This window comes from Benincasa hispida, chromosome 7 (genome assembly GCF_009727055.1).
Source record: "Benincasa hispida cultivar B227 chromosome 7, ASM972705v1, whole genome shotgun sequence".
Taxonomy (NCBI): domain Eukaryota; kingdom Viridiplantae; phylum Streptophyta; class Magnoliopsida; order Cucurbitales; family Cucurbitaceae; genus Benincasa; species Benincasa hispida.
Window position 1 is genome coordinate 33,679,147 of NC_052355.1, and position 24,134 is coordinate 33,703,280.

The window sequence follows — 24,134 nt, forward strand, 5'->3', positions numbered from 1 at the left end:
TGCCTTGAAGAGAAGCCAACCTTGCATTCAACTTGTCTGTGAGGAGCAACCTTGCGTTCAACAGTGCTGGAGGAAACCCAACCCTATGTCCAACAGCTATATTTTCCAATCTAAAGGTTTAGTATAGTATCTATTGGGTTGGTAAGTTAGGTTTGGGGTTAAGATAATATTCTAAGATTATTTTAACCCTAAACATGGGATTCTAAGTTGATTATTGGGTTAATATAGGCTCGGGATTTAGGAGAAATATAAGGTATAGTAGATTTGAAAACCCTTTTCCCGGTAAATTGTGAGTGGTTCTACTTTCTATGTCTTTGTGAATTTATATGTTATATATATTTATATATATATATAATTACAAGTATGGTTTAAAAATGCATGGCATGATCGGGAAATATGTTTGCTTGTGATTTTCTGATACTATGACTATTTTCTGGAATTGTGTGGATGCATGTATTTGATTGGAAACTAGAACTGTACTCGGGATAAATTGTTAGCATATCTCGTGGACATCTGGCTGCGATTGTCAGCATACCCGAGTAAGTCTAGCAGGATATTATCGATATGTGCACATTCGATGGCTTGTGCTGGGTATTGGAACTACGTCCTTGAATTTATGGTTGGTTGAAACATTGCATTTATGGAGAAACATATGATCATGCCAACATCTTCTCAATTACCAGACTGAGATCATTCATACTTTAATGTGATCCTGTGATTAATTTTCTATGCAAATATTTTCCAAAACGAATTTTGAAAACAAAACCTATTTTCAGCATACCACCGACTGAGCTTTCCCAGCTCATGTTTTCCAAATGTTTTGTTCTCCTGCTCAGATAGTAGAAGTAGAGCGTTACGAAGTGCTACTAAACGGTAGAGTTTGTCGGCAGATTGATTGCGAAAATCATTTCGTCCTAGAGCTTATGTTAGGATTTTTGGATATGGTGATACAATGTCTAAAATTGTGAACCAGTATGAACATTGATGTATTCTTAATGAAATAAATTCCTTTTAAAACGTTTTCGGCTTTGGGATGTGGTTGGTAAGTATAAGGTAAAGGATAGAAGGTATTACAAAAAGGTAATGTCTGCTACCTTTACACCTTTTTTGGGCGAGAGGTAAGCTCGGGAGGGGATGTGACATAATACATAGATCAAATGGGATAGTTCCAAATGTCTCCCTTATCGACAACCCAAAACTACAATAGAAGAACTATCCCATATCGATTATGTACAATGGGTATTTTGTTAATATAGTTGCACAGGATTAGAAGGACCAAGATTCATGATGCACAAATACTGAAAGAATATAAACACGTATTAATAGAGTCAATTCTATAACAATGTCCTTTACATAACAAATTCAATTACATAGAAAGTTCAATTACATAACAAATTCTATTACATGAAAAAGTCATTAATGGCCCGAAGAGGAAGCACCTAATGTACATTATGGACAAGTACATTTGTTATGTCCTTCTCCCTTGTAAATTATACATCAAACTTTTTGGCTATCCTCTTTCCAATCCATTTGATTATGAATTCACATACTTTTTGGTCGACCATGTTCTCTTAGTAAGTCAGCATTTGGATAAACTTTTGTAAATGTTAATTTTGGCCAATAATCTAGATGTTGTATTAGATGGAAGCGACCTTTATAACATCACTTAAAATGGGACAATTTGTAGCATTCATCAATAAGAGATAAGTATATCAAACGCATGTAATTACGAAGTGTAATTACATGAGAGCATGAAATCTTGAATGACTGCCATTTATTACAAGAACAAGCCCATTCTTTCAAGCTCGCGACTTGTGTGTTGGCCGTTATAGGGAGAAATCATATTTAAGCAGTGTTTGGATTTGTGCAGATGCTCGTTTTTCCAAGCTTTTAAGCTTTTTCATGGCATATTCTATATATATGTCCCACGATCGAGTGCATCGATTATCTCTTGTCTTCGACGTTCAAGATATAGTATTTTGCGATTGAATGTTTGCCTAACCAAAGAAGTAATCGGTAACATTCTAGCACCTTTGAAAACCTCATTCACACATTCAACTACATTGTTTATCATCCACCCATAGTGGTACCCATTATCATATTATTGTGTCCAATTTTTCAAGTCAATAACCAAAGAAGAATGCCTTCATGTTTATAAGAAATCAAGCAAATATCATTTCATTTGGTAACATATTCATGCAATGCCTACAAAAACCATGACCAACTAGACGAGTTTTCTCCTTCAATAATAGCAAAAGCATAGGGAAATATATGCCCGTTTGCATCAATAGATAAAGCGGTCAATAATTTTCCCTTATACTTTCCACAAAGATGAATTTCATCAATCTGAATTAATGGCCTACAATATTTGAACCCTTCTCTTGCAAGACCGAAAGACCAGAAAAATCGACCAAGAATAAACATACCTAGCACATCAGACGAAAGAAAATACCAATTTGATTGTGTTCCAGGATTGTAATGCACAACAACACTCAACCAATATGGAAGCTCTGAATATGATTTCTCCCAATCACCAAACACAACAATCAATGCTTTCTCTTTGCTTGTCATGCACCCATAATTAACATTATACTCATATTGTTTTCTAATTGCTTCTTGGAATAAGGCCACAGGAATCCCATGATCAACTTTAATCATATTTTGAATTTCAACACTCATAAAATTCGAATCAAGTAATGAATATCCAATGTCAATTTTGAGTACAAACATGAGTACTTCCCTTTAAGTCTAGTAATTTCAAACATCCCATGAGTTTTTACGTCGATGAGTCCATAACCTCCAATCACAACCATCCTTCCATTGTTTGCATTTCATATACCAAATATCTTGGTTCAATTCTACTATGAAAATCTAATAGTGTTCTGTCAAGCAGTACTTTTTTTACAGCTAGTTGTAGATCTTCTTTAGTATCAAATAACATTCCTTTTTGTATTAAACTAGAATTATCTACACATCTACTCTTTTCCTTCAACGTTGATCCTTATTCACAGATTGAATTAGTAATGTCCCAATCTATTTGGGTGAACACCTCTGACGGTACTAACTCATTTACATGTTTTGCACTTCCATCGTTTCCAAATAATTCATCAAGTTTGACATCAATATCACCGTCCCCAGTATTTCTAGGTTCAAGAATTACTAAATCATTAGGACGCAACGACATATTTACTCAAATGTTTACAACTATTATAGTTGATAAAATATTAGTCTAACTTAATAGGTTTAATACTAACAGTCTAATCCAACATTTATCTAAAAGATAATCCAAACTCAAATTCAAGATCAATCCAAAAATTTTTCTTAAAAAAATCATAAACCTACAGCCAAGTCTAAACTCAAATTCAAGATCAGCTCAATTCTTTTTTAAAAAAAAAAAAAAAAATCAAACAAACTATAACCTAAACAATCCAAAATAACTACCAAGCCACTTCCCAAAATAATAAACTACAAAAACAAAAATCCAAATTTTCAAGTCCAAACCCAAAAAAATCCAGAAAATAAATGTTAAATCCAATCTAACAGTCATAAAATATGAAATCTTAGAAAAACAGCTTTTACACACTAGATATCCCACGTTTTAAACAAAACTAGTTCAAATCTATAATTTTTCATGCATACATCTAAAAAAAATACTAGATCTATGGATAAACAAGCCACAGCCTCATATATTGGAGAAAAAAATATTTATGGTTGATGGCGACATGGAGAAAGGCGGACAATGAAGCGAACGGTGGATGATGGATGGCGGTTGGCGGTGGGGTGGGGTAGAGAGGAAGAAAGACAAATGTTGGAAATGAGGAAGGAACTTATTGGAGAAGGAAGGGTGGGGTTTTTGGGACCACTAACCCATGTACTCGGTACCGAGTTAAAAAGTCATGGCCTTGGTCCACGATTATGTGGTTAAAGTTGCATGTCAGTCATGTGGCAGTCGTATGATAGGTCAGCGTCAGGTCAACAGCTGATTCACATGATGTGGAAGGAAGTCGTGGACCCCATCCACAATTTGGGTTGAATCGTGGACTGGGTACACAATTTATCTACAATCGTGTACTGGGTCCATGATTTCACTACCCAATTTTTGTCAATTATTTTAGTCGAACCACATTTTTGTCAATAATTATTAAAATAACATTATTTTTTTAAAAAAAAAATCAAGTTTGAGGGAAAAAAATATTTTTATTGTAAATATTATGATAATAGATACCCATTAGATGCTCATACTTAGTGTCCATTGGCTATATGTCATGCCCCCATTTCCCAAATTGTTGTCCATGTGTCTCAACGTTATACATTATTAATGTCCATGTAATTCACCTTATACTTGCTAAATTGCCTATAAATAGTTGCATTTGGTGGGATTTGGTAGATACACATACATTAGGTAAAAGTCCATGAAAATTGGAGAAAGTGGAGAATTTAGAGAAATTTCTTATTTTATATTTTTTTAATTTATATATTATGTTTAATTTATTTTAGTATTATATTTTAATGGTATCCGTATTCTCGTTGTACTGCTCGAGTTCACAACACGTTATTAGCACGAGCTCCTATCATTTTTCTTGCTAAAGGTAGGTCCTAAAGGTATGTTGGTTTTTCTCTCTTCGTTATAATTAATAAATTAAAGTTGTTTTACATATTTGATATATATTAAATTTCTAATATAAATATAATATTTTGTAATAATGTTACTATGAATATATTATAAAATTATAATTTGTATCATTTGATATCAATGGTAATAGTTATTTGTTATTAGTGATTGATGCCAAAATACACCTGGATGCCATAAAAATGTGATCATTAGAAAACAAATTTTCTTCCTAAAGTTTGTCGTAAATAGATGCACTTAAGGTTCCAAAATTTTAGATCAATATGTTAGAGAAGACTCTACATTTTGAATATGCTTCTGCAGTAGTAATATCAAGAGAAGGGTTTTAAACAATATTCTGAACTAATTTCATGTTTTCTCGTGGCCAAACAAAACAAAGAATTATTAATAAAAATCATGAATCTCAACCATCTGGAACGACACCATTTCCTGAAGTGAATGCTGTGAATTTTAGTAATAATCGTGGTCGAAGTTGTGGTCATGGTCATGACTATGCTAGAGGAAGAAATAATTATTATTTTCGTGATGGTCGTTCTAATCATTCAAATTTCCAAAGAACCACACAAAATGATGATCACAAAGAAAAAAACTCCACGAGCTAAGAGTTCAAAAAGTGTTAAGAATAAATTCTTCCGATGCGAAATGACTAGCCATTGTCATATACTTGCCGTATGTTAAAACACTTAGTTGATCTTTATCAAACATTCTTAAAGGAAAAAGAGAAAAATGTGGAAGCAAATTTTGCACACCAGGATAATGACATATTTAACACATCTTATATGACAAATTTGGATGTGGCAGTGTTCAGTGTAAAGTAGGTATCGTTAATTCTATCTACCAAAAACAAATGAAATTTATTTAAACTCTAACTACAACTAGAACTAACACGTAGTAATAGTGGAAGTAAGAGGCCGATCCCAAGAGAACCATAAATAATTGGCCTAAAATTTGACTAACTAAGCAAAAGACAAGAATTGATATAGGAAATTTATTGATGAGAGAAATAAGAAAGAGATTGTGAGATAAAATTCAATGGAAATGAAATCTTGGGGATTTTATATAACTAGGCAATTCTATCATTGACTTAATAAGAAATCATGCAATTAAATTATTCAATAGCTCATTAAGAATAAATTCCTAATGCCCTAATTAGCTAATTTCACAATTAACCCTAATCTAGGTCTTAATTGCTTCCTAAAGAGATTTCACAACTAATCCCTAAATTGCATTGAACTCATGAGTTTTCTTAACTATTCCAATCTTGAAATCAAAAGACCGAAAATTCAAGATTGATTACATGAATGTTCTGAATTAATAGATTCTTTAAAGAAAAGAGGAAAAGAAGTCCACATTTTCTATCAAGACTACTAATTCTTTCAAATACAATTCCAATTTTGTTATAGAACCATGTAATTTTTGCATACAAAAATTGATTTGTCAATTCAATCTTAATCAATTTTATTCTAGATCTCAGTAAGAACATTCAAAAGAAAGTTCAAGAAAAGTCTCAAGAAAATGCCTAATTACATCGTACCCCAAGAAAAAGATTTACTTACTCATGGAAGTTGAAGTTTTTTAAGCATTCCATTGATAGTTGCATATTGATACAAGTTTGAGTACAAATCGACTCAATCTCACAGAAAAATTACAAGAATCGCTCTTGGAAATCGAAATCTCTCTCTAAAAAAAGGGTTTTTCTACTTCTAATTTTTTCTCTCAAGAAAATGATGGATTTTCCAAAAAATGATATCTCTCTGTCTTCGTTGAAAAATTGAACTCATTTATACTAATAGGAAGTCTTCGCGAAACGCATGGATGGATCACATCAAAATCCGGAAAGAAGAACGAATGCATCGAGTTTTTCTGTTTAATACTCGTTCCTCGACATTTGGCGGTCAATACTCGATCCTCGACGCTCTGGATGCTTTTTACTCGATTGCCCTTGATGGAAAATGAATCAGACAAAACTCGATGACTCGATGGAAGATGGTTGAATACTCGATAGTCTTTACTTGATGCTATTTGACAGTATTCTGCTAAATACTCGATGGTTGATGATCCAACAACCTTACTTGATGCGCTCCTGGGTGTTTACTCGATTCTCTTCAATTTGTTGATTTTCTTGGTTATTTTTATCTTTCTGATACAATTTTCTTGTAATGACTCCAAAATACTTCGGAGATCGTTTAATCCTACAAAATTAGCAATTAAAATAAATAATCAACACAATTTTGGGGGAATTAACATAGAAAATATACATTCTTTAAAAACTTAACAAAACACCCCCAACTTAAACTCTTGGTTATCCCTAAGCAAGCCTAAGCTAGAAATATGCATACATTCAAACAAAAACATGAATTTTTTTTATTGGTTATTCAAAGTTTCATTCTTTTATTCAAAATTGACAAATTCAAGTTGGTACACCTTCATCTTCACATCCAATTGATCTATACATTCAAGTGTTTTGCACACAATGAATTGATTCTCATCTCTTTTCTCAACAATCAAGGAAATAAGGATATAAGCAAACATTTAGAAATTCAAAGTTTTGCTAGCAAAAGGTTGAAAGCTTATTTTGAAAAGAAAAGGTATTTTTCTTGCAAAATCATAAAAGAAAAGACTATCTAGTTTTAGTTTACTTAAAAGCCTAAACTAATAAAAAGAAGATATCCAACCTTCAATTCCTCTTCACCCTACACTGCCTAGTTATCGGTCTATGATGTACCTAACTTGCATTGGATAGAGGCAATTCTAATACAAGGGTGCCTTTTTATATACTCACACACACCAAACATAATTGTTATTTCTTTTACTTAGAGGGATAACATCTACACTTGCACTATCGGAAACCTATCACTCTTTTCTCACGGGCCCTAACAGAAATACGATGAAGATAGCTCTTTCCACCTTTACTCATGCACACCCACGTTAGTGAAGGTTATGTTATTTTGTTATGTCAATTCGCAAGCTTGTTTCTCCTTTTTTTTTAGGAAATTTTTTTACACTAGGTCCTTTTTATTCCTCAATATCTAGATTTGCCTCTAAAATAAGATGTTTTACTACAAGAATTTTGGACTTTAATGTCGGTTGGAAAAAGTGAAACCGGATGTATAATGTCTGTTTTGTTTTTCTTAAAAAAGCAGATCTTTAATGTCGGTTTTAAATTGACATTGTAGGTATACCTTTAATGTCGGTTTAAAAGCGACATTAAAGATCCACTTTTCTTTTTTTTCTTTTTAAAAAAAACCCATTCCCCCCCATTTTTTCATTTCCCGCTTCCCATCCCCCCCCCCCTTTTTTTTTCATTTATTTTCTAAACCCAATTTTCCTCATCAGCACCTCCTCCCTCCATTACCAATCACTGCACTCGCGCCCGCCGCTCGCCGTTCCTACTCGACACCATCTCATCGACTGCCGCCCACGCCGCACTCTCAAATCTTGTCGTGGAAGATTTGAGGTTACGTTTATGATTGCCGTGGAAGATTTGCTGTGGAAGATCATCTCATCAAGACAAAAATGATCTTAGATCTAGTCGTGGAAGATTTGTCGTTCTTCACACGTAGTATAGTAGATCTAGTCGTCTTCTGGTTAGGAGATCCACCATCCATTCCGTCGAAGCCCAACCGTTCGTTCAGTTGTTGAAGGTACAAGCCCAGTCGTCCATTCAGTTGAAGTCGAGCCATCAAAGGTACAAGTCAATCATTGTAGCTCAGGTCCCTTTCGTCGTAGCCCAGTCGGTCATTGTGGCTCAGATCCTTATTCTTCCAACTCAGATCTATTTCATTCTTCGATCTCTGGGTTAGATCCATTCAAAGGTGAAATTTTCTTTGTTCCCACTCCATATTTCAATCTGAGTAGTAGCTTTCCAAATGTTTAACGCATATTATTATCTGTTTTTTTGTTGCTTAAATTTTTATGCTTGAAGTTTGAAGGGCACTGATTAATGGTTTTTATTTGTATGTTGTGCGGACGTTTAGGAGTGAATCTTAAGGTTTTTTTTTTCTGCTGGGTTTCTACTATTGCGGAAACAAATATTTGACAGAGAAGTTGGGGAGTTCTAATGGTGAACAATGTATTTTCACACAAATTACAGGTTATGGACAAGCACTTGAGCATTTTGGCAAAGCAACATATTGAGACACGTTTTGTAAAAATTAACGTTGAGAAAAGTCCATTTCTGACTTAGAAGTTGAAAATCGTTGTTCTTCCAACCCTTGCTCTAATCAAGAATGCAAAAGTAGATGACTATGTGGTATGTCCATTATGATAATACACCATTGATTACTGAATTATGGTTGTTTTTATTAACATTACCTTTCTCTCATGTGAATCCATCAGGTAGGATTTGATGAGCTTGGTGGAACTAACGAATTCAGCACAGAGGAATTGGAAGATAGATTGGCAAAATGTCAAGTCATCTTCCATGAAGGTGAATCATCCATAAATGCTTCAAAATCTAATGCACAAACCATGAGAAGTGTACGACAAAGTACGAGATCAGACTCATCAGATTCAGAATAAGTTAACATTTCAGGTGTTGGAGAGCTTACTGGTATGTCGTTCTGTTTTAAAATTTGAGAGTATTATCAATATCTGCAAGTTCGATTATGTCTTTACAATCATTCCATGAATGGCAGAAATGTGGCATTTTTGCTTGTGGCATTTTTGCTTGTATCAGTGCACTGAAGCACATTTTTACTTCATGATATCTCTAAAGTTCTTGCAGTTGCTGTTTATTAGGAAGATAAAGTTATAGGCTAGAGAAACATGAAATCATCTCGTGTACCGAATCATGTGGGGGAGTCTTTTTTGACTGAGCAGTTACATGTTTTGCGTTTAACCTGTAGTTTGTTATTTCCACCATTTTAAACCCCCCTCCCCTTCCCCAAGTGGTTGTTGTATATTTTCATATTTCAAATGAGTTTAAGGTGAAGAAAGAACTAGAGTTTCTCTTTGGCTATTTGATCCAGTTTATTTTAAATTTGGCTTAGATGTTCTAAATTTTTGTTCTCTGTTTCCTTTAGGGAGAAGTTTATTATCTTTCACTCCTTTATTGACCCGTGTTTCAGCTTGCATAAGATATGACAAAAGCTGACTACAGGTAGACTTCTGAAACATAAGCTGCTTACTTTAGAAGTTTAAAGGTTAAATTACAAATATCTCCAAGTTTGTGTCAAATAGTGCCTTAATCTCTAAAAAGTGTCTACTAGGTCTCTAACTTTCATTCTTGATTCTTGTATTTAATAAGTATCTAAACTTTAAAAGATTAAAAATAATTAATTCCTAAACATTTGATTTTATGTCTAATAAGTTCTCATGCATTCAATTATGTTGTGCTCATAAGTCATTGACCTATGCAATATTTATTTACATTCACGAACCTATTGGACATAAGATTGGAAGTTTAATGTTCTATTTGACATGCCAAACTCATAAGTGAAATATTAAGCTATATTTGGTACATAATCCCTCCTTTGAGGCTGGAGTTTAATCTCTCATTTCGGCTGTTGTTTTATTAAAATACTACCTCATTAGACAAAATTCAATTTTATGGCTAATAGATTCATCAATTTTAATAAAATGTTGAATGTCAGACATCTTATACATGAATAGTCGTTGCATCTGTGCTGATGTTTTTTAATCAACTGATGGCATAAGATGTATCATTAGGAGGAATTATCTCATTGCTTCTCGTTATCTGGATCTAAAAAACCAACCATACATAGTGTAAGGTCTATGGGTCCTCACATTAAAAAAGTATTGTAATAAAATAGTAAGAAGTCTAACGTGGTTATCAAATGGAGTCTTAACGTTTAAGCATTTCTGGGATTTCGAAGGACTTGTTTTTCTTCCTCATGTATTTTCACCTGTTCCTTGGTGCAATCAAAGACTAGACAGGAAAATGAAGTCTTAGTTTATACCATATTAATTAAATTCTTTAAGTAGTTCATTTATGAAAAGCATCAAAAGCTACATGTGTATTTTTTGAATTTTACTTAACAGGATCCAAAGTGGAAATGTTTCTTCTAATGTGCGAAGATATGATATATAAAGTTTTAGGATCAAATTATTGATATCAATGTCATGATTCGATTCCAAAGTATAGTGCTTTACTATTTGCCATGTGCTCCATTTAATTATGTTCTACTAAAGCTGCACTCTAGCCGATTGTTCCAATTATGTTCATTTGTATTCTCTCAATCTCTTCCTCTACCATATACTTTTAATGGTGTTGTTTGTGTATTCTTTTAGGTGTTTGGAAGGGGTGGGGAGGAGATGGATTTCTTGCAACAACAAGGAATTCACGTAAAAATTGTTCTTGGTAAGTGCATTTTTGAATGCTTGCAGTTTTAAGCACAGTTTCTAAGTGTTTTCAAGTGACTCTAATGATATGAAAATTCCTATTTGAGAAGTTATAGTGTGTTTATTTCTCTTTGGACCATATTGGATTAGAATGTAACATCCGTTAATGACTCATGGGTACTATTTATTTGTAGTTTAGATTTGATTCAAGGTGCTTGATTTGTGGATTGCATTATTGTACTTTGTGGATTATTCATGCACTATGGTAGTTTTTGTTACAACTTTTGAGATTTGAAGTACATTGTGAGTTAAATTTGCTTATTGATATATGTGTTCTTGAATATTCATTTTTTGGGAATTCTGATAGTTCTGTTGAGAACAAGTGGTTGTGAAATATTTTTGGGAGTGTGTTTCTTTGAACAGGTTCAAGGTAAATTTTTGGTTTTGTTGTGGTAGCATCGTTATGTTGTCGAAAATTTTGAAAAAGAAGATTCTTAAAAAAGGAGTAAAAATTTTGAAAAAGAAGATTCTCTCATTTATTCAACTATTGAGTTTTCTTGTTTTGCAGGTGCAACAAAGGAGTAAAGATTTGGTATCGCGGCCTCTTTATGCTTTTTCTTGTCTGATCATATTTTCACTTGCAATCCTTTGTCTTAAACCTTTTTTGTTTGTGATCCTTTGAACAACAGTGGTCAGACAAAGATGCCTATAACTAGACACTACTGAAGCAGGGTCTATTCAAGAAGAATTATGAAGGGATCCATACTTACCAAGTGGAGAGGGACAGTAAACTCATAGTGTTTGTAAAATCATACTATTTGTATTACTTGTAATTTGTGTTTTCAAGGCCTGAATTATTGTACGGTCTTTTAAATTATAATTTTATAGCAGAATTTGTGGATTAAATGTAATAGATTTACAATCCAAACATGAATAATATGTCGTAGCCACAGTGTTCGATGATGATGTGTCATGTTATACTTTTTGATCAAAAAATGGATTCGACAATGAAATTAAAAAAAAAAAAAAAGAGGACAGATTCGGGTTTCAATGTCGGTTAAGAATTAAAAAAAAAACACAAGCTTTAATGTCGATTGGAAATTTCACCGGAGGTCTTTAATGTTGGTTGTAACCGACATTAAAGACCTTGAATGTCGGTTGGAAATTTCACTAAAGGTCTTTAATGTCGGTTGTCAACCAACATTAAAGTCCAAATTTCTTCTAGTGGTTGTTTTTGGACCAAAGTTTGTCCTATCGGGGTAACAAAGAAAATTAAGTAGATATAACATTTCTAAGAGTTTCAAGGTTCTAAATAAATCTAAGGACTAAGTATTCAATTTTTTTAATGAAGTTAAAAGGAAAGAAAGTTTCTTTTCAAAAATGAGTTTCAAATTTTTAGTTGAAAAAAATTAAAAATCTAAAATTTTATTTGTATCCTTACTAGAAAGAGTGCGTCATCAAAATTTCATTGACAAGAATCAAAAGATTGAGTAAACACAATTGATGCATAGAATCAAAGTGAATGAGATTTATATGAATGTGCAAATATGAATTTTCAATTATGAATTTATTGAATTTAAGGAAAAATAGTTTTTTGAAGATTTAAAGAATTCAATAGACATATTTATCAAAGAATCAAAATTATATCATCGAGATGAATCAGAGCCTCAAATTTATTCATATATAGCAAAATCTATGTAATCAATCTAAGTAATCAACAATCTATTAATCCTGAGCTCAGATGCCCGAGGGTTCCAGCTATGCAAAAATTTTAGGGAGGGCTATTTTAAGTTCATTAAAGAATAGTCACAAGAATAGCAAAAAACATGTAACGTTTACCCACCCCCAACTTAAAGATGGAACATTGTCCTCAATGTTTATAACAAGCAAATGAATTCAAGAAAGCAAAAAGAAGGGATGTAGAGAGAAACTTCTCTGGTTTCGTTGTTGATAATTTATTTGCTTGAGAGAGAATTTCCTTGCTTTTGTATTTTTTTTTTTTTTTATATTGAAGGTTGACCTACAAAGAAAAAGAAAAGAATCAATTATTCTATTTATGCTAAAAATAAGAAAGAGAAAATGAATGAGACGAAAAAAATGAAAAGAAAGAAAAGGAAAAGAAAATTTGTCCTATTTTTGCAAATTTTTATCGTCGTTTGCTCGATGTTGGTGAAGAGGAGTATCATGTGTATGAGGAATTAGCTAAAAACAAGTCCAATTCAACTTGACTTGGTTTACATGTCATTCATTATAGATTTTGAGCCTGTGCCCGTTCACCTTAAAGATCTTTTCTGTTTTAAGACTTTTGATTTATACTGCACCATGAGAGAAAACATTAGTAATTTCAAAAGGACCTAACCATTTGGATTTAAGTTTTTATAAAGAAATCACAGTCAAGATTTGTTATTATAACTGTATATGTTAATGACTTAAATATAATTAGGACTCCTAAAGAGCTTTCAAAGACAATAAAATATCTTAAGAAATAATTTGAGATGAAAAATTTTTGGAAAAATAAAATTTTGCCTGGGTTTGCAAATTGAATATTTAACCGATGAGATATTTGTTCATCATTCCACTTATACAGAAAAAGTTTTGAAAAAATTTTATATGGACAAAGCACATCTATTGAACACTCAAATGGAAATTTGTTCACTAGATGTGAAGAAATATATATTTTGACCTTGAGATAATAATGAAAAACTTCTTGGTCCTGAAGTACCATATTTTAGTGTAGTTGGTGCACTTATATATCTTGCTAATGTATATCAGATATTGCATTTTCAGTAAATTTATTAGCAAAATATAGTTCTTCTCCATTAAAAAAGATATTGGAATGAAATTAAGCATACACTATGTTATCTCTAAGAAACGATTGATATGAGTTTATTTTATTCAAATAAATCAAATTTGGATCTAGTTGGTTACGCATATTCTGGATATTTATCTGATCCACACAAACCTAGATATCAAACAGGTTATCTAATCAGGTGTAGATGAACTACTGTATCGTGGCGGTCAGTGAAACAGACCATTACGGCTACTTCCTTAAATCATGTTGAAATTGTTGCAATTCACGAGGCTAGTCGAGAAGGTGTATGGCTAAGATCAATGACTCACACATTCGTGAAACATGTGATTTGTCTTCTAATAAAAATCTTTCAATAATGTTATATGAAGACAACATAACATGCATATCTCAAATCAAAGGAGGATATATTAAAAGAGATAGAACAAAACATATATTTCACTAAAACTTTTTTTACACTCATGATCTTGAAGACAATGGAGACATCACTGTACAACAGATTTGTTCGAAAGATAACCTGACAAACTTATTTATAAAGGCATTACTTACTACAACATTTGAAAAATTGGTACACAATATTGGAATGCGGTGACTCAATATCTTACGTGATGTCTCCATGAGGGGGAGTAAATATACTTTTTAGGAGTATAAATCATATGAAATATGTACTCTTTTTCCTTCACTGTGATTTTTTTCCCATTCGATTTTTTTTCTAGTAAGATTTTAACAAAACATATTTTATATATATAATAGGCATCTAAGGGGAGTATTATAAATATTATGATAATAGATGTCCATTAAGTGCTCATGTTGTGTCAATTGATCATGTGTCATGCTCTATTTTCCAAAGTGTTGTCCATGTGCCTCAACATTACACATTATTAGTATCTATGTAATTCACCTAATACTTGTCAAATTGCCTATAAATACTAGGTTTTGGTAGATACACACATTGGGTAAAGTTCATGAAATTAGAGAAAGTGGAGAATTTTGAGAATTTTTATTTTATATTTTGTTAATTTATTATATTTAAATTTATATATTATATTTAATTTATTTTAATATTATATTTTATTGGTATATGTGTTCTCACTTGAGTTCACAACATTTTTAACCTATTTAAAGAATGAAGCATTTTTTTTAAGCTTAGCCGTACCAGTTACTGAAAGGTTAGAGCAAAAGTACCATAAAAAAGAATGAATGCTTTTTTTTTTCCTCTTATTTTTTAATAGGTAATAATAATGAAATATTATTATTATTAAAATTAATTCTAACTCTTTCGGGTTTCGGAAGCTTTCTTTCCAAAATAAAATTCAGGATCTCCTTCTAAAACCCAAAGCCTCTCTCTTCACAGAGACAAGACTTTTTTTTTTTTTTTTTTTTGTTCTGAGAAAGATCCAGTGAGGTACACTCGTTTCCTTTCTTTACTACTTGCAATTCTCTGTTTATCTTTAATTCAAACATGTTTTTGTTTCTCAATTATGATCTTTCACTCTTTCTTCGGTTCTTAGATCCCGTCTGGTTTTCTTAATTAGGGCTTATGTTTTTGTCCGAGCTGTTTTTTTAGTTTTTTTTTTTGTTTTAATTTTCTTTCCTTGATTTTTTTGCCCCCCTTTTTGCTAAAAATTACCCAGATTCTGTTTTTCATGGAAGAGCCGGATGAGAGAGATGCTTCTGGCAGTGTTTCGGAGTCAACTGTCACTGCTAGGGAGCATTTAGTGGATGATTCCGGTGTTAGTGTTAGTAAGGAGCGGGTTGAGAGTTCGTTGTCTGAGGAGGTGGGGAGAGCGGAAGGGGGTGATGGGGTTTGTAATGGTGGTGGTGAGGATATTATGGTGGAAGTTTTGGGTTCTGACGTTTATTTTGATGGTGTATGTACTGATAGAACTGCTGGGAATTTGGATGTTGGTTCAACTGGGGAGGAGCCCGAGAGGGCTGGGATATCTCCTTGTGGAGATGCCGGTGTCATTGATGAGCCTGATGTAGGGGTTTCTGGTGGCATGGAAAGTGAGAGAGTATCAGGGGATGGGGAATCAATGAAAAGAACATCTCAAGAAGGTGAGGAGGGTGATGAAAGAGCTGTCGATGCAATGGTTCTTGATAATGATGCTCGGGTGGATGATTCTTCGACAGTTGCAGGTCATGTGAACAGAGAGACTGAAGCTATTTGTGGAGAGGAGGAAAACACTGGAAGCAAGGACAAGGAGGCTATGGATGTAGATACTCGGGTGGGATCCAGTCAAGATAATCTAGTCCATAATAGTCCAGATGATAAAGTTTTGAACAATGAAGAACCGCAGAGAGTGGAGGTTCATTCTGAGCAATCAAAGAATTCTCCCACAGAGAATGGGTTTGGAGAAGACTTAGTGCATACAGATGGGGGAAGCCAACTTGTAAAAGAGGAAGCTTCAATAAGTGATGGGGAAGAAAGTCTGGAAAAAGGAACAGGTCAGAGGAGTGTGGAGGAAGAGCGGATTATTGATACACCAGTTGGCCTGCAGGGTACAGGACTTGGAGTTTCAGATGTTGATGCACGGAATGCTGGAATTAAGACTTCAACTTCTTCTGCCGATGGTAGTGAAAATTCACATTCACAGGGCCAAGATGCTACTGAAAAAGATCCCGACATGTTATCTGAAAAGGATTTGAATCCTGAAGTTATTTCTCAGAGTGATGGTTCAGAGAAAGACCTTTCTAATTTGGAAAGGGATGAGAGTTGTATAGTTGAGGCGGAGCATGAGAATATAGGAAAAAGTGATCATATAGATGATCAGAACCAAGTTGCTGGAGGAGGGGAACTTCCCAATAGCATTTTGACTCATGAGAAGAAGATTGCTGGTGATGAAAAGCTTGGCTTGTGTACGGGGCCAAAGTCAGTTGAAGTCACAGAAATAGCAGCACAGACACTTAATAGTGAGAATTTAGATCCAAGTGTAGCTGTTCCTGAAAATGTGGTGGATTTGGGTCCATCTATAGCTGTTACTGAACATGTGGTGAGTATGGATTCAATACCATCAAGTCAACTAAACCATGGTGCTGAGGTAGATGTTGCAACAGAAAATGATGGTAAAGTTTTGGCTCCGAGTGTTGAAGTTTCTGCTGAAAATGAGCAAAATTTGATTCTGCAGATAGAATGCAGGAATATGGAGCCGGATTCTCAATCCAATGGACAAGGAGGGGGTATTGGCATAGAAGTTGAGGAAAATGCTGTTATCGATAATAATCTGGCTGATTTTGAGACTGTGGAAGAAATGGAAGTTGATCAAAATTTCAATGGTAACCAGATGGGTTTACATGGTGAGGAAGAAATGGAAGATGTGACAGGTATTGATAATGATGACGATCAAATTGGAAGTTCTGTACAATTGCGTCAAGCTCGTTATCACCTGCCAGCAGAGAATGAAGGTGATTTTTCTGTTTCTGATTTAGTGTGGGGTAAAGTGAGGAGCCATCCTTGGTGGCCAGGTCAGATATTTGATCCGTCTGATTCTTCTGAGAAGGCAATGAAGTATTATAAAAAGGACTATTTTTTGGTTGCTTATTTTGGGGATCGTACATTTGCTTGGAATGAGGTGTCTCATTTAAAGCCATTTCGGACGCATTTCTCTCAAGAAGAGATGCAAAGCCATTCAGAAGCTTTTCAAAATTCTGTTGAGTGTGCTCTAGAAGAAGTCTCTAGACGATCAGAGTTGGGGCTAGCATGTGCTTGCACACCCAAAGAAGCATATGACATGATTAAATGTCAGATTATTGAAAATGCTGGTATTCGAGAAGAATCATCTAGAAGATATGGTGTAGATAAATCTGCCAGTGCCATATCATTTGAACCGGCTAAATTAATTGAATACATTAGGGACTTGGCGAAGTTTCCATGTGATGGCAGTGACCGTTTGGAACTAGTGATAGCTAAGGCCCAGCTGACAGCTTTTTATCGTCTAAAGGGGTATTGTGGCCTGCCTCAATTCCAGTTTGGTGGTTTGCCTCAGTTCCAGTTTTGTGGGGGGCTGGCAGACAATGAGTTAGACGGTTTAGGCATTGAAATGCAATCAAGTGATTTTGTTCACCATGCAGCTCCTTGTCAGGATGATGCACAGACGTCTCCTTGTAAGGAGAATTTGGAAGGTCGGAGTAAATCTTATCATAAACGCAAACATAATTTGAAGGATGGTCTGTATCCTAAGAAAAAAGAAAAGAGTTTGTATGAACTAATGGGTGAAAATTTTGACAATATAGATGGAGAAAATTGGTCTGATGCAAGGACGACTTCCACATTGGTGTCACCTTCTACTAAGAGACGGAAGACTGTTGAACATGCTATTGATGATACTGGTGTGCCAGATGGAAGGAAAACTATTTCTGTTGCAAAGGTTTCTGCAACTGCATCTCTTAAACAGTCCTTCAAAATTGGGGATTGTATTCGTCGGGTTGCAAGTCAGTTGACTGGTACACCTCCAATCGTCAAGTCTAATAGTGAGAGGTTCCAAAAGCCAGATGGAAGTTTTGATGGGAATGCACTTTATGAATCTGATGTTTTCCTCCAGAACTTTGATGATGCCCAAAGAGGGAGGGTAAATTTTCCTCCAGAATACTCCTCCCTGGATCAATTGCTCGGTCAACTTCAACTAGTGGCAAGTGATCCCATGAAGGATTACAGCTTCTTGAACATAATTGTCAGTTTTTTCACTGATTTTCGAGATTCGTTAATTCTGAGGCAGCAGCCTGGGATTGAGGAGGCCTTGGACAGAATCAGTGGTAGGAGGAAAGCACAAATTACTTCTACTGTTGCTTCACCACAGACTTTTGAATTTGAGGACATGAGTGACACTTACTGGACAGACAGGGTAATCCAGAATGGGACTGAAGTGCAGCCACCTCGTAAAAACAGAAAACGAGATTACCAACTCGCAGTTGCAGAGCCAGAAAAGGCTCTTCCAGGAAGCCGCAGGCCGTACAAGAAGCGACATTCTGCTGGAAATCCTGCTATGACAGCTGAGAAGTTTACTACCTCTGTATATCAGCCATCTCCCGCTGAACTTGTAATGAACTTTTCTGAGGTGGATTCTGTGCCATCAGAAAAAACCCTGAATAATATGTTTAGGCGGTTTGGACCCTTACGAGAATCTGAGACAGAAGTTGATAGGGAGGGTGGTCGTGCAAGGGTAGTTTTCAAAAAATCTTCTGATGCGGAAATTGCTTATAGCAGTGCTGGAAGGTTCAGCATCTTTGGACCAAGACTTGTAAATTATCAGCTCAGCTATACTCCTTCTACCTTGTTTAAAGCTTCACCTATTCCCAGACTTCAGGATCAGGAAATGCATCTTGATCTTAGCTCAACTCAGTTCCAAGAAATGCAACTAGATTTATCCTCTTTCCACGACCATGAAATGCAGCTCGATTTATCATCAATTCATGACCAGGACATGCAACTTGATCTTTCCACGATTGAATACCAGGAAATGGAATCTGTTCTTGGTTCACACCATGATCAGGAGAGTAAACCTAATTACAATGCTCATCTTGGGGAGATGCAGGCTGGTTATTCAACAATCCAATATGATAGGCAATCTGATCTTTCCTCTATGCATGACCAGGAACTGCAAACTGTTTTTGCTTCAAACCAGGAGACGCAATCAGTTCCTGTTACTTCTCAAGACCAGGAATTGCATCATAATTTCACATCAAACCAGCTTGTGGAGATGCAAGCAGATCACACTCTAACTCCTCATCATCATGATGAGCCACCAGTTTCTGCCTCAACTCCGGAGCAGAATATGCCACCAGTTTTTGCCACAATCAAGGAGGAGAAGACACAGCCAGCTATTACTACACTCCAAGAAGAGTCACATTCAGTTCTCGGAATCATCCAGGAGCAAGAGACGCACACTATTCTAGACACTGCCCAACTGGGTAGGATGCAAGCCGATCTTAATCCAACCCATCACGAAGGGCAAACTGTTCCTGCCGCAAGTCTGGAACAGGAAACGCAGCCAGCTTTTGCCATGATCCAGGAGGGGACACAGCCAGTTCTGGCCACAAGCCAGGAGCAAGAGAAGGTAGCTATTATTGGCACTGCCACGGTTCATCACGAGGAGCAGCAGCCTGTTCCTTCAATACCCAAGGAGCAGGATATGCAACCTGTTCTTGCCACAATTCAGGAGAATGAGATGTTGCCAGTTCTTACCTCTACTGAGGATCATGAGAGGGAACTTGTGACAACATCAGAGGAGTTATTGGGGGAACCTGTTCCTGCCATGACAGAAGGGCAAGAAACACAACATGCTCTTGGCACAGTGAAGGGGCATGAGGAAGAGGATGTTCTTGGAACAAAAGAGCAGGAAGCTCAATCTGTTACCCCTGCAACTCATGAACAAGAAGACACGCAGCCAGTTGTTTTAATGGGGAAGGAGGCTCAAGAAGAAACTCAGCTGGCTCCTGGTTTTACAGAGGGGCAGGAAACACAAGTTCTTGACACTACGGAGGGGCATGAGTCTGAGCATGATCTTGCTGCAAATGAGCAGGCCACTCAACCTGTTACTGTAGCTGATGAACAAGACGATACACAGCCACTTGTTTTAGTTGGTGAGGAGGCTCCGGAAGAGACTCAGCCTATTCTTGCCTCAACCCAGGAACTGGAGACTGAGCCAGACCATACCTCAGCCCAGGAGTTGGAACACGATGAGGATGCTATGCAAGGGCAGGAGTTGCAACCTGATCACGTGACAACTGAGGAGGAGCATGAGGCTGTGCCAGACTCTCTATCCCAGGTGCAGGATGTGCAGTCCAACCATGCTACAGAACTTGAGCAGGATCTGCTTCCTGATAATACTATAAATGAGGTGCCAGATGTGCAATGTGATAATGACATGAATCAAGAGCAGGAGGTACATGGTAATAATACAAATCAGGAGCAGGAGGAACAACATGGTAATGACAAAAATCAGGAGCAGGAGGTACAACATGATAATAACACAAATCAGGAGCAGGAGGTACAACATGATAATAACACAAATCAGGAGCAGGAGATGCAACATGATATTCCCACAAATCAGGAGCAGGAGAAGGAATATGGTAATCCCACAGATCAGGAGCAGGAGAAGGAATATGGTAATCCCACAGATCAGGAGCAGGAGAAGGAATATGGTAATCCCACAGATCAGGAGCAGGAGAAGCTATGTGACAATGCAGCAGATAACGAGCAGGAGAAGCAAGTGGATAATGCAGCAGATCAGCAGCAGGAGATGCAATGCGACAATGTTAGGAGTCAGGAGCAGGAGATGCAATGTGACAACCCTACGAGTCTGGATCAGGAGATGCAATGTGATGATACCACGAGTAAGGAGCAGGAGATGCAATGTGACAATTCCACAAGTCAGGAGCAGGAGATGCAATGTGACAATTCCACAAGTCAGGAGCAGGAGAAGCAATGCGACAATGCCACAAGTCAGGAACAGGAGAAGCAATGTGATAATGCCAAAAGTCAGGAGCAGGAGATAGAATGTGATAGTGAGGCAGATAAGGAGCATGTAGTGCAATCTGGTGAGGCTAAATCCAATGAGCAGGATGCACAATCTGATCGTGAGCAAGAATTGCAAGCTGATCATGATGCCACCAACCAGGAGCAGCAGACAGAATCCAATTTTGGCACACAAGAGCAGGACATAGAATCTGATGTTGAGAAACATCCTACCCAAGATCAGGCGATGGCACCTGATCTTGTAGCGATTCCAGACTCAGACACACATACTAATCCTGTCTCCATGAAGGACCAGGATACGCAACTTGGTATTTCATCTCTGGGAAAGAGCACAGATTAAATTTCAGGTATGCATACTTAAAGTTTGCTTTGACGTCCTAAGATAAAAAGGTTTCTTTTACCTTGGTGGTGGTGATTTTTTTTTTTCAAGGAATTAGTGGCCTTCCAATTGCTACACATCTGTGCACTTTTGGTCCATATTTGGGAGTGATCTTGAAATGGTTAATCACTTGTCATATTCAAAATCACTATGAAACACATATACCCATACACTTTTAATCCATATTTGGGAGTGATCTTGAAATGGTTAAAATCACTTTTGTCATATTCAAAATCACTATGAAACACACATTTAATCCCTCAAAATCAATTCAATGTTTAATTTATACTTTTAATCACATTTTTTATACTATTAAAACTGGTTTTGAATTATTAAAAGCATTTTCCAAGTGATTTTAACCATTACCCTTACTCGGTGGTCAATTTATAGGTATATATGTATATCTGGAGAATGGCATGGAGTGCTTTCTACATGAAAGATAGAACTAACATTGTGTATTTCTCCATTTCACTCAGTATACACTCAATTTTATGGCATTCAATATTTGGCTATAATGTTGATCATTTCACAATTTCAGGTAATACACAAATGCAATAGTCAACTGAAGAACACATCACCGCTAACGAGAGAATAACACAACAGGCGCCAGAAGAGGTAACCAGACCATCATTTGAAGATTCGCATCTGGTTGTCGGTTCCATTTGGAGTTTGCTTGAGGCTCGGCCCCTTCGTTTCATTCTCAAATATTGCCAGGTTTTAATATTGTAACGTAGATCCTCCCCAGTAGTATTTAGTTGAATGTAAATTTATGTTAGCTGAAGTTTATCCACCTACTGTCTGTTGATTTTTTTGGCGGAGGCCGGCTTTTGAATCTGATACATCTGGCATTGTACATGACATTTTCCAATCACAGCCATTGAAGTGAAGGCTGAAGGGGCTTATTTGGAAGTCATATGGTTTTGAAACTTCATGCAACAGCTTGGATAGTTGCTTCATTGTATAGCAATCTTGGGGGTTGGAATCATGGGGTTCTTTAGAATCTGAGCCCTCATTTTGATTTTGATGATTGAGATTTTGCCACCCGCCTATTTCTTGTTTGAATGATGAAATATAGCTCTAGAAAGAATATAAAATGGAAGTGCTTTAGATCGAATTGCTTGATTCTAATTAGTTTGGACAGGACACTCATTTGTTGGGAATTCTTCTACACTACTGGAGTGTCATATTTCTCTTGTTGACATTATAAATTTATCTTCACAAATATTGTGGATCTTACATTAATGTCAGTAGATTCCACATTATTTTTCCACATTATTTTTAGAAGTATGGTTGACACAATGTGGGAATAGTGTAGAAAATTCTTCATACTATTGTAGTATATAAAATTTTCGTTTATGATGATTGTTGCTTTTCATTTTTTTTTTTTGACAATAATAATGAGATTAATGGTTGAATGAGGAATTTTGGATCAATCACAAATTGTCTCGTCATTTTTTAAATTAATGACGAAATTACAAATAATTAAATTTGGGAGCCGTTAAAGGTTGACATGTCCCAAATTGAAGTTGAAGACAAATTATCAAATCTTGATAATGCCATGTCTTTTCATTGTAATCGTTGAATCGAATCAAATTAATTTGGTCCAAGTTATATTAATATTTGGGTTAAAGTCCAATTGAGCCTAAAAATAGACTTAATTTGGTCTAATGGCCAATTAAGGCCCAAAATCAACTAGTTGGATGTAAAGGTTAAGTCCATGAACCAACCAAACCTAAGCTCATGAAACCCACCAAGGAACTCTATAGATAGAGTATTTTCTCTTCATTTGTGAGGAGAGAAAATTTAGACTAGAGAGAATTCTCTACAATTAGAAGACTCATTAACTTCTGAATACTGACCACGCCTTGAAGCTCAAGTCTTGAGGATACAAACATTCTTCCAAGATTTTAATTTAAAAAACATCACGCGCTTTGCTTACTCAAATCAAGCGTATGCATTTCAATTGAGAGAGAATAAGAAGATCAAATACTAAAGATCGAACTACATCCGCATCAAATCTACATCAACATAATTTCAATTCCACGAAACATGTTTCTTCGAAACCTCACGCGAACAAATTAGCGGGGACATCTCTACCTCTCATTTCTCTCAACATTCAAACAAATCAATGATACCAAAGAAAGTTGCATCTAAATCATCTATTGCGAATGACTCCTACATGAGACTTGTTACTCGTAGTCGTTTGAAGGAGACCATGCATGAATAAGAACAAGGTTCTATCATCGTGGCATAGCATTTTGAAACCATTAACTGAATCTCCAAAAGGTGGGTTTGTCATCAAAGAAAAGCCCTTGTTTGATAACTCAACTCCTGTTTTTGGACGGTCGGAGAAAGAAGTAAGCCCTAATGTGATACCTATTATGATGACGGATGTAACGGCCGAAGCTCCCATGGCAACAATGAAGAGGAAAATAAATCTCCTAATGAAAGTTGTTAAGGAGCAAGATTATAAAATCGTTGCTTTGAGAGACCAGATGCAAGCTCGCGAAACTGCCAAGTCGAGCCAAACTCTCATTGT

General features: G+C 35.7%; 1 protein-coding gene and 1 pseudogene across 1 annotated transcript; both read left to right on the plus strand.

Annotated features, from left to right (window-relative positions):
* Positions 1–9,277, plus strand: part of LOC120081062 — a 35,550-nt pseudogene extending 26,273 nt beyond the window's left edge.
* A 5,737-nt stretch (positions 9,278–15,014) lies between these two features.
* Positions 15,015–22,817, plus strand: LOC120081387. The gene is made up of 3 exons (XM_039036217.1): positions 15,015–15,147; positions 15,377–21,563; positions 22,134–22,817. Exon 2 carries the CDS (start codon positions 15,389–15,391, stop codon positions 21,554–21,556), a length of 6,168 nt encoding a protein of 2,055 aa, XP_038892145.1. The 5' UTR covers positions 15,015–15,147; positions 15,377–15,388; the 3' UTR covers positions 21,557–21,563; positions 22,134–22,817.
* The last annotated feature ends 1,317 nt before the right edge of the window (positions 22,818–24,134 follow it).